This window comes from Lissotriton helveticus, chromosome 6, assembly GCF_964261635.1.
Source record: "Lissotriton helveticus chromosome 6, aLisHel1.1, whole genome shotgun sequence".
NCBI lineage: Eukaryota > Metazoa > Chordata > Amphibia > Caudata > Salamandridae > Lissotriton > Lissotriton helveticus.
The window spans coordinates 235,416,574-235,429,085 of record NC_136067.1 but is presented as its reverse complement, the minus strand read 5'-3'; the positions used below and the strand labels follow the sequence as shown (position 1 = coordinate 235,429,085).

General features: G+C 44.9%; 1 protein-coding gene across 1 annotated transcript in view; it reads left to right on the top strand.

The window, feature by feature from the left end:
* Positions 1-518: 518 nt before the first annotated feature.
* LOC144762241 (uncharacterized) overlaps positions 519-12,512 on the top strand; it is an 875,873-nt gene continuing 863,879 nt past the window's right edge. The window contains exons 1-2 of the mRNA XM_078647384.1: positions 519-527; positions 623-668. Of these exons, the coding sequence (XP_078503510.1) occupies positions 519-527; positions 623-668 (55 nt within the window). The remainder of the gene's footprint in view (positions 528-622; positions 669-12,512) is intronic.

Sequence of the window (12,512 nt, the reverse complement as noted above, 5' to 3'; positions counted from 1 at the left end):
CAGTGATGTCATTTGAGATGTCATCAGTGATGTCATCAGTGATGTCACTGACCATGTCATGAATGATGTAATATGTGACATCATCAGCAGTGGATTGCGGGTGCGCGATATATAGTTAGTACAACTAACTATATATGGAATTTCAATGGTTTTGTGTGAGTAAAATAAGGTTTTTTAAATGCTAATTCCTAACTATATATGGTCTATAACCTATGGTTTTTTCAGTGAATATATATATATATATATATATATATGCACAACAGTCTTTCCCGAACAGAAAAGGCGGAGGCCACACAGGAACAGGTAGGAAGCCTTTAATTAACAAAATTCCACTAAGGCGTATGCATTTCGGCGTCTTGTTGCCATCATCAGCGCCGTGGAAATTGAAGGGAAGAAGGAAGCGGGTCCGCACCTATAAGTGTCCTGCTGCCGTTGGATTGGCTGCCGTAACTCCTCCCCCGTGAGGGGCTCCACAGCAGGTAGTTCGTCCAGTCGGTTACAGAACTACCGGACCCAGAATGCACAGTGTTATTCCAAGGTCCCGCGGCAGTGATGAAAACAGGAAGGGCCATTGGGCAGGGCGGTGCACTCCCGCTGTCCAGTGTTTCCCGGCTTGTCAAAGAAAAGAGCCACCTTCCGTCCCCACCGCACCACCACACTTCCCAGATGTCTCTTACGCGGGGGCATGCGGCGGGTGCAGCTAGCCCAGGTCAAAGAACAGTGTCCTCAACACCGCGTCCATTTCACCCGGATGATGTGGTGGGCCTGACAGTGTCCACAGGACCAAGTCCCTTGCCGAAGCATTGCCAGAAACTCGTCAGGCCACTTGATGTGCGGGGGCCTCCGAACACGCCACTGGCAGGCGCGTAATTGATGCACAACAGTCTTTCCCGAACAGAAAAGGCGGAGGCCACACAGGAACAGGTAGGAAGCCTTTAATTAACAAAATTCCACTAAGGCGTATGCATTTCGGCGTCTTGTTGCCATCATCAGCGCCGTGGAAATTGAAGAGAAGAAGGAAGCGGGTCCGCACCTATAAGTGTCCTGCTGCCGTTGGATTGGCTGCCGTAACTCCTCCCCCGTGAGGGGCTCCACAGCAGGTAGTTCGTCCAGTCGGTTACAGAACTACCGGACCCAGAATGCACAGTGTTATTCCAAGGTCCCGCGGCAGTGATGAAAACAGGAAGGGCCATTGGGCAGGGCGGTGCACTCCCGCTGTCCAGTGTTTCCCGGCTTGTCAAAGAAAAGAGCCACCTTCCGTCCCCACCGCACCACCACACTTCCCAGATGTCTCTTACGCGGGGGCATGCGGCGGGTGCAGCTAGCCCAGGTCAAAGAACAGTGTCCTCAACACCGCGTCCATTTCACCCGGATGATGTGGTGGGCCTGACAGTGTCCACAGGACCAAGTCCCTTGCCGAAGCATTGCCAGAAACTCGTCAGGCCACTTGATGTGCGGGGGCCTCCGAACACGCCACTGGCAGGCGCGTAATTGATGCACAACAGTCTTTCCCGAACAGAAAAGGCGGAGGCCACACAGGAACAGGTAGGAAGCCTTTAATTAACAAAATTCCACTAAGGCGTATGCATTTCGGCGTCTTGTTGCCATCATCAGCGCCGTGGAAATTGAAGGGAAGAAGGAAGCGGGTCCGCACCTATAAGTGTCCTGCTGCCGTTGGATTGGCTGCCGTAACTCCTCCCCCGTGAGGGGCTCCACAGCAGGTAGTTCGTCCAGTCGGTTACAGAACTACCGGACCCAGAATGCACAGTGTTATTCCAAGGTCCCGCGGCAGTGATGAAAACAGGAAGGGCCATTGGGCAGGGCGGTGCACTCCCGCTGTCCAGTGTTTCCCGGCTTGTCAAAGAAAAGAGCCACCTTCCGTCCCCACCGCACCACCACACTTCCCAGATGTCTCTTAAGCGGGGGCATGCGGCGGGTGCAGCTAGCCCAGGTCAAAGAACAGTGTCCTCAACACCGCGTCCATTTCACCCGGATGATGTGGTGGGCCTGACAGTGTCCACAGGACCAAGTCCCTTGCCGAAGCATTGCCAGAAACTCGTCAGGCCACTTGATGTGCGGGGGCCTCCGAACACGCCACTGGCAGGCGCGTAATTGATGCACAACAGTCTTTCCCGAACAGAAAAGGCGGAGGCCACACAGGAACAGGTAGGAAGCCTTTAATTAACAAAATTCCACTAAGGCGTATGCATTTCGGCGTCTTGTTGCCATCATCAGCGCCGTGGAAATTGAAGGGAAGAAGGAAGCGGGTCCGCACCTATAAGTGTCCTGCTGCCGTTGGATTGGCTGCCGTAACTCCTCCCCCGTGAGGGGCTCCACAGCAGGTAGTTCGTCCAGTCGGTTACAGAACTACCGGACCCAGAATGCACAGTGTTATTCCAAGGTCCCGCGGCAGTGATGAAAACAGGAAGGGCCATTGGGCAGGGCGGTGCACTCCCGCTGTCCAGTGTTTCCCGGCTTGTCAAAGAAAAGAGCCACCTTCCGTCCCCACCGCACCACCACACTTCCCAGATGTCTCTTACGCGGGGGCATGCGGCGGGTGCAGCTAGCCCAGGTCAAAGAACAGTGTCCTCAACACCGCGTCCATTTCACCCGGATGATGTGGTGGGCCTGACAGTGTCCACAGGACCAAGTCCCTTGCCGAAGCATTGCCAGAAACTCGTCAGGCCACTTGATGTGCGGGGGCCTCCGAACACGCCACTGGCAGGCGCGTAATTGATGCACAACAGTCTTTCCCGAACAGAAAAGGCGGAGGCCACACAGGAACAGGTAGGAAGCCTTTAATTAACAAAATTCCACTAAGGCGTATGCATTTCGGCGTCTTGTTGCCATCATCAGCGCCGTGGAAATTGAAGGGAAGAAGGAAGCGGGTCCGCACCTATAAGTGTCCTGCTGCCGTTGGATTGGCTGCCGTAACTCCTCCCCCGTGAGGGGCTCCACAGCAGGTAGTTCGTCCAGTCGGTTACAGAACTACCGGACCCAGAATGCACAGTGTTATTCCAAGGTCCCGCGGCAGTGATGAAAACAGGAAGGGCCATTGGGCAGGGCGGTGCACTCCCGCTGTCCAGTGTTTCCCGGCTTGTCAAAGAAAAGAGCCACCTTCCGTCCCCACCGCACCACCACACTTCCCAGATGTCTCTTACGCGGGGGCATGCGGCGGGTGCAGCTAGCCCAGGTCAAAGAACAGTGTCCTCAACACCGCGTCCATTTCACCCGGATGATGTGGTGGGCCTGACAGTGTCCACAGGACCAAGTCCCTTGCCGAAGCATTGCCAGAAACTCGTCAGGCCACTTGATGTGCGGGGGCCTCCGAACACGCCACTGGCAGGCGCGTAATTGATGCACAACAGTCTTTCCCGAACAGAAAAGGCGGAGGCCACACAGGAACAGGTAGGAAGCCTTTAATTAACAAAATTATATATATATATTTGATGATGATATATATATATATATGATATATAGATATATTTGATGATATCTGATGATGTCATATATTACATCATTCATGACATGGTCAGTGACATCACTGATGACATCACTGATGACATCTCAAATGACATCACTGATGACATCACTGATGACATCTCAAATGACATCACTGATGACATCGTCTAGTGTCTGTGTATTTTTGTAAAGTTTAAATACGTTTTACATATTGAAGAATGACTGGATGTATGGAAGACTGAGTGTGTGTGTGGCTGGCTGGGAGGTGTGTGACTCTGTGCATATCAATGTGTACTTGTATCAGTGATTGTATAAGAGAGTAAGTATGTGTTAGTATATGTGTGAAAAGTATGGTGTTCTGTGTTTAACTATAGATGAGGAAATCGAAGTGTGATTGATTCTTCACAGAACTGACTAGGTGTATGAGTGCATATGATAGTGTTCTAATAATAAGTGACTGTATGTATGAGTAATTGTATGGGTGAATGAGTGAATGTGTGTGTAGACGTACGAATCAGTGAGTGTGTATGTAGTAACTGGTATTGGTGTGTCATGATGTCATCAGTGATGTCATTTCAGATGTCATCAGTGATGTCATTTCAGATGTCATTAGTGATGTCATCAGTGATGTCACTGAAGTATGGTGTTCTGTGTTTAACTGTATAGATGAAGAAATGGAAGTGTGATTGATTCTTTACAGGACTGGCTTGGTGTGTGAGTAACTCCATGGATGAGTGGCAGTGTGTGACTGTCTGCATAGGTGTATGAGTGCATATGATAGTGTTGTAATAATAAGTGACTGTATGTATGAGTGATTGTATGGGTGAATGAGTGAATGTGTGTGTAGACGTAGGAATCAGTGAGTGCTTATGTAGTAACTGGTATTGGTGTGTCATGATGTCATCAGTGATGTCTTTTGAGATGTCATCAGTGATGTCATCAGTGATGTCATTTGAGATGTCATCAGTGATGTCATCAGTGATGTCACTGACCATGTCATGAATGATGTAATATGTGACATCATCAGCAGTGGATTGCGGGTGCGCGATATATAGTTAGTGCAACTAACTATATATGGAATTTCAATGGTTTTGTGTGAGTAAAATAAGGTTTTCTAAATGCTAATTCCTAACTATATATGGTCTATAACCTATGGTTTTTTCAGTGAATTTTCAATGTTTTGTAAATGCTAATTCCTAACTATATATGGTCTATAACCTATGGTTTTTTCTGTGAATTTCATTGGTTTTTTAACAGCTAATATCTGTAGCTGTAAAATGTATTCTTCTTTAAATCCAAAAATATATTTTATATGTTTATGAATAATTTTTTTTTTAAATATTTTTTTTTCTTCGTTCCCGCTTCGCGAATCGGGAAGCTTCCCGTTAGCTGACCTTGATGCCGCGAAATAGACCGCGAGCCGGTAAACGTTTCTTTACCGCAAGTGCCGCGTTAGAAAACAACATCGTGACGCCTCCTGTCCGCATGACGTTTCACGTTGTCGCGTGATACGTCATATGACGTACTACGTTAGCGAACTGGTACGCGAAGCGAGTCGCAAAGCGCAGGTTTCTGGAAGCAAACCGGGAGGCCCTGCAAAGCGCTTAACGTAAACACAGCAAGTCATGTGACTTGGTAATAACACTTTTCATTGGTTCATTTCACTTTTGGTTTCCTAATGATGTAAGACTAGGTCATATAATCTAAAATGAACACTTTTGATTGGTTGAGAACTCTTGTTTTTCCCAAATGATGAAAATCCCTCCTTCTTTCCTCACTCTGACTTTCATCATTGTGAGAGAAAGACCCTTTGTGATCACTGAGCAATGGCTTCTTTAGTAGCTTCAGCTGGTGCTTCCCCACCACCTCCACCACATCCAAGGAAGAGTGGACCACCTGCTCAAGTTATAATTCAACAAGAAGAGGAAGAAGAGGAACAGGAGGACGAGCACGAAGAGAGGCAGTTTTTGCCTGAGCAGCCCAGGACGTCTCACCGGAAAGAAAACTTCATTTGGCAATTTTTTAAAATTCCCAAAGGTCAGAAAAAAGTAAATGCAAGATACGTAACTTGCCTTATATGTCAAGATAGACTGTCCAGAGGGACCGACAAAAAATACAGTTTCGGAAACTACACAATGCATCGCCATATGACTAGGTGGCATCCTAACAACTACAGTGCTGCACAGTTTCGGAACGACCTAGATAATCTCCCTATTATGGCCAGAAGATCTGTTGTACCGGAAGTAACGGGACCAGAGGGCAGGGAGATGGTGCCAAATATACAAATGAGATTTGGTGATGTAAAACACATCTGCGTATTTTGCGATGGATTCATTTCCTACGGAGAAAAAAGCATCACTCTGATCAACAGAGCTATTGACTATCATATGCAAGTTTGTACGAAACGCCCAAAATAATAAATACTTATTTTTTTTGTTTTGTTGCTCCTTTTGAGCCCTTTACAATGAATCGTTTTCATTGCCCCCTCCAAGAAAAACCCCAAAAAATATAAAACTGTTCTGAAAAATTCAAAAAAAGTAAAAAAATGTTCAGAAAAATAAAAAAAAAAGTTCTTTTCAGAACTACCTCCCCGTTATTAAAAAATTGGTACAATATTTGGAACTGTGCCAACCTCTATTTCTCTTAGTTCGCTTCCCAGTTCGCTTGCCGGTACGCGAACCGGAAGCGAACCAAAAACAGTAAGTATAAGGGAAGGAAACAGACACTTATGTTAAAAGAAAGACAGCTATAGGGGAGTAAACTAGAGATACTATTACCCGTAATCCACTGCTGATGATGTCACATATTACATAATTCATGACATGCTCAGTGACATCATCAGCAGAGGATTGCGGGTTTTTTGGCAACGTGCCTTATCCACGGTTTAATAACGCTGCCTTTTGCTTTATATAAGTTTTCAAATTGTATGAAATATATACCAATAGGTCGTTATGAACCTTTAGGTAGTGCTTTTCTTCATGAGGTCTGGTCGCTTCCATACACATACAGATGTTTCAAAGATGATCAAGAAGTTTATCTGAATGGAGAGGAATGCACTGAGACGCCAGATCATTCACTAATGTGTAGGCACATACAGTTACACGGTTCATGCAACAAACACCGACCAAATATGGCTTGCGTGTTGCAAGGCACGCCAGTTCCTGCTATCATCCTCACGTTCAAGTTGTTGGAAAATGGTAGTTATTTGATGCTCAATAATGAAGATTGTTCTGAGTTAATTAAAAGTATTCCTTTTATCGTAACAGTAAGTGAACGGGTTATTTGCTGCAGAAATGTTCTATTTCCTCCCACACATGAACATAGGGAGTTTTCAATCTGGCCACAAATACCAACCTTGGGACGGATTTCAACGGCATGGCAAGAATAAGAGCTCTTTTGTCTCAGAGAGAGGTGGCCTTGAGTTCGGCCCGTGAAACTTTCGTGCTTCACATAGCGAACACCCGTACAGAGGTGCACACACTTTTCAATTCAGATTTGCCTTTCAAATTCAGCAAGATGGTTCCGACTATCTTTAACGCATCCTCCACAAAGTCCCTGGCGCACTTTTTTAAAGTTGTTACCAGTGGTCTCGTGACTTCATTTGAGAAAATCTTTGGAGTCATCCCTGCTTCCTTTCATTCTATTTTCTCCACTCTGGTTCGTGTATTGGCATTTTTACTTGCATTACCAGCGGACGCTCTTGTGCTTTTTTACATTTTTAAATATGGATGTCCCTCCTATGCAACCTCCCACCCTGCAGCTGCTGACACTGTTCCGCAATCGCATGCTAGAATATTATGGCACAATGCCGTTGGCGATATTAAGCACGGCATATGGATTATCTTTTCGATTCTCCTACTTCACCTGTGTCCAGCCTGTATTTCACTGCCTGACCTGTGATTTCGATTGGGCCATTGATTTGTGTCTCTGCGGACCGGTTTCTCCTGACGTCGACTTTAATCAGCTGATGACTCCTATCATTACTCACGAGTTGGTTTGTCCTGGCGAAAGGATTATGGCTGTGGCTTTGATGCATGGACTACTTGGTCCCTGGAATTTACTGGCGGCAGCACAGTCTTTCTTGGAACAGAGCTTTCTTGAAAACCCACCGAGCTGTCCTCTGATGGTGATAGAGGATCCGGTGCTGGGAGAGCACGTATGTTCTTTTCCGCTTTTAAATTGGATGGCTGAACTGTTTTCGGATGAAGACGGTGACTTCCTATTGGAGGCTGTTGCAGCTTATTTTGCATACACAGTTATGTCATAGACCTTTTTCATGTTTGATAGGCTGAGTACTAGCATTTCATTGACAATTCATTGACTTATTTGTCAAGTTTTTATTATTTACCTTGCCTATTGGCTTAAGACTCGATAAAGTACTTGGCTGTTTTATTTTTCTTTAGCATTACATTTTCCTAGTTTTTAATGCTTTACCTTGCGGACCGTCCACATATAAACTTGCAATCTGCTCTCATGAGATGGCACTTCTATTATCTTATTCAGTTCGTTTCCGGATCATGGGGAGGTGTCATCTAGGTCCTGGATATCTTTACACCGTGTTAAGTTAGCATGGGCTCATTACCGGTTTAAACGCCATTTTTCCTTTTTTGCAACTTCTGCACACGACACTTAGTTGTTGCTTTAGCTTTCCACCTAGTAGTTCATCGTGGTTTACATGAGAATAATATGTTATTGCTCTACTATCTGCTTTGCTTGTTAAACTATATCTGTACAGCGAGTGCTAAAGTTTCAAGAACAACACGATACAGAATTGTTATGAGGTCTGATCTCCACGACTTCATACTCATAACATAAGTGCAACTTCTGCCAATTCTGGGCATGAGGCGGGTTTTATATTGCTTTGCCGAACACACATACACAACAGTTGATGCGGCTCACATGAAGAGAGAGCTGGTGTATGCTGATGTGATTCCTTCAAATCTAAGATACTAAAGTATGGGCACGCCCTAAACCAACACAAAGAGACCTTCTTAGCAAATAATATAATATGTGTATTAGGGAGGGTGAGATATAAGCAGCCGCGGGCCGTGGAGGGAGTTACGGTGAGGCAGGGAGGCGGGGAGGGGGAGAAGCAGGGTGGAGCCCTCTCTACCTTGCCCCTCCCCCTCCCCGCCTCCCTGCCCCACCGTAACTCCCTCCACGGCCCGCGGCTGCTTATAAGTGTTGCTAACTCTTATTCATTTACAGCATGTTAACATACTATCACCATTCGCTTTTTATGTACTAGTAACTATGCTGGTAATTTTGCTACTGATAATATGTGTACTTGTATTATCTAAGATACTACGCCTGTGAAGACGGCATTAGTAAATAAACATTTCAAATACACATGTGTTCTTCTTAACTCCATGTTCTGGTTTCTAAGAAATATATAACGACCGACTGTTCATGAGTTCCACGTATCCGGAGGTACTATAAGTTCATATTCTGTATTGTCTAAACATTGAGAGTTTGTTATATCCAATGTGACACTGTACCTAGCTTGCTAAGGAGTTTTTGATTACTAACGTGAGTTTTGGGACACCCTAATTCGCCGAGGTTCCAATCCTCTGTCCACAGTTCTGTGTGAGAACAGAAACCCTGCGACAGGGGCACCCCCGACCCTTGCTGGAGCTTCATCACACTTGCGATACAACTCCAGCAATGCGCCACCTTTACGGCACAGATACATCACGCATCTGTGCTGTTTTTGCCCCATGATGCGCCGCATTGTAAATGCAGCACACCATAGGTGACGGAACAGCGGCACAGAATGACTAACACATCCCTGGTGATGCGCCAGTCATCATAAATGTATCCCTATGCTTCTTATCTTGTTAGAGATGAACCGCCATATGTATCATCAAAGTTTTTTGCATTTCCTAAATAGCGAACTTTAAGGAATAAATAGCGATTCTTTACCATTCCTAGTTTGCGATGAGCTATTTGCTAATTACAAATTACCCATTCATTTCCTTCAGTTCCATAGGGCGGTTGGACTCACTTTTAGCTCGAACGGCTGAATGGATTTCCACGAAACTTGGCAACATTGTAGGGACTGGTAGCCCGATGTGCCTTTGCTATGTCTCAAGATATATGCTCCAGTGGTTTTTACGAAAATTAACTTTGAAAAATATATATTGGGCTACATTGGCCTATATATATGTTGGAGCCCAAATGTAGCCCAATGTAGCCCAATGTAGCCCAAAGATGGCCGCCAGACACACAAAAAAACAAATGTAGCCCAAATATCAGCCAGATGTAGCCCAACTATAGCCCAGTGACAGAATGACCAATCAGCTTCGCAAACCTCCGTTACGCGAAGCGGAGCGCTGTTACAGATATATATCTTTTTTTGAACGTTAATTTCTCAAAATCCACTGGAGCACATATATTGAGACCTAGCAAAGGCACATCGGGCTACCAGTCCCTAATATTTTGCCAAGTTTCGTGCAAATCCATTCAGCCGTTCGATTATTATTATTATTATTTTTTTTTGCCCCGCGGGGCCCTTTTAAAACCTCCACATCAAACCTAGGGGGTCAGCGAGGATCTACTATGCCCCCTTATAGTTATTTCCCCCTTTGTTTTGACCTCCTCTTGTCTCTCGATCCTACCGAGAGACAAGATGGCGGCCGCTACGGACTGTTTGGAATGTTGACAGACGCCGGAGAACCAATCAGCTTCGCTTCACAAAGCTCCGTTGCGCGAAAAGTACGCGTCCTGGGCCGCTGCCCAGTCCACTGTTACAGATATATATCTTTTTTTAAACGTTAATTTCTCAAAATCCACTGGAGCACATATATTGAGACCTACAAAAGGCACATCGGGCTACCAGTCCCTACAATTTTGCCAAGTTTCGTGCAAATCCATTCAGCCGTTCGGGCTAAAAGTGAGGCCAACCGCCCTATGGAAATTAACATGGGAAAAGCGCGTTTTGGGACCCCCCTTTTTTCTCGCCCCCCCTTGACGAACCCCCCCAAAATTTTCAGGGGCTGCTCAGAAACAAAATGTGCCATTTTCCTGAAAATTTCAGCCACTTCCGTCCACAAACGCCAAAGTTATTAGACATAGAATTTTCAAAAATCCCATAGGGAAAAAATCCTAACTATATATACCTACTGGCGACCGCCAGTAGGTAATATATATATATATACATATATATATATATATATACATATATAGCAGCACTTATCAACAAATCCAGTTGATAAAACGGCAAGCATGCAGATATCCGATTGATGAATCCTTTATTACAAACCCCCCTCACCCTCGACAGACGCGTTTCGCATTAAAAGCTTCGTCAGTGTCAGTTTGTGCTTGTGAATGATCTCCATTTTAAACCCCACCAAACATTTCATTTTCCAACAACATAGAAGATGGACAATCTAGATGAAAACGGTGGCCATTTTGGAGTGTGTTATTCCACATATAGTGCATTGGTACTCAATATAAAGTGCTCAAGTGCAAATTAAAAACATTTAGCAGCAACAAACATTTCATTATTTTAGTACACACTGTTCATTTCATATCAGTATTCAGGTTGTCAGAACCCAATCAAAAACTTATACAAAACGATTTCTTATGTTCTTGTTTTGTGGGGGTGTATCCCTATACATGATTCTAATTATGGGGACTAGACAACTTCTCAATTGTTAAAAGTGTTTATCTCGCCCTGTATGGGCTAGAATCCAACTTCAGATTCCATAGCTTGCAATGTCACAGGTAGGAGTTTTTAAGTATTGTGATACCAGTCTGTTACTCTTTATCGGTCTTAAACAGGTCAACAACATTTTTTTTCCCCTCATCTACGCTTGTTTTGACCCTACAAGTGCACCCACATTTCCTCATCATTATTTAGACCCCAAGGTGTCATTGTTTTAAGGTCGATGATGTATCTAGATTCTGAAATGCGGAGTGCCTTCTCCCTGTCCCCACCTCGTTCTGAACGCTTAACTTGGTCTATGCAGTAGAAGCTGAGGTGATCCCTATTGCTTTGATGACATTCAGCAAAATGCCGTGCTACCGGATAGGATTTATCCTTATTTGCGATAGCTCTCATATGTTCCAGGATCCTCATTTTAGTGGGGTTTATGGTACTGCCTATATAGCGTTTCTTACAGGGGCACTCTAAACAATAGACCGTGTCATCAGAGTTACAGTTGAGAAGTTTAGTTATTTTCCTGTTAGGTTTCCCTTCTCCTGTTCTATCTGGGTATTTCTTGACCTTTTTACTATACTTGCATGCTTTGCAGCGAAGACATGGAAAGAACCCCTTGATGCTTTCTGAAACAGGGGGCTGAGTGATCGGGGAGAAGTGACTGTGGATTAGATGGTCTGATGAGGACTGGCATTGTCGATAGGTAATCATCGGCCTATCTGAAAGATGCTTTTTCAAGATATTATCTGTCTGTAAGATATGCCAGTTTTTCTTGAAGGTGTGGACTAGATCACCTGATTTGGTATTGAAAGTCGTGATCAGTCTTACTTGATCATTCTCTGTCTGCGCCTCTTTCACCACTAGGAGATCCCTCCTATTGATAGTTGATACTTTTACAGCAGCCTGTTTAAGCATGTTGTTAGAATAGCCCCTGATTTGGAACCTATTACTTGCTTAATTTTTTGCTACTTGAAAATCTTTATCTGCTGATCAATTTCTTTTCAGGCGTAGAAATTCACCATACGGCACGTTCTTAAGACATCTCGGATGGTGACTTGCGGCGTGTAGCACGGCATTGCCCGCCGTTGGCTTTCTATAGAGTCGAGTTTGGAGTCTGTCATTCTCCACAAAAACCTCCAAATCTAGATAACATACACTTGTTTTACTTATAGTGCTGGTGAATCGTAGATTCAGATCATTATTGTTAAGGGTGGCGATGTATTCCTCCGCCGAGTTTCGATCACCACGCCATACAATAAAAAGATCATCTATGTATCTAGTCCACATTAAGATCCTCTCACTCCACATTTCATTGGTGTCTCCCCATGCTTCGTGCCTCTCCCACCAGCCCACGAACAAGTTCGCGTAGCTGGAGGAGAAGCATGAGCCC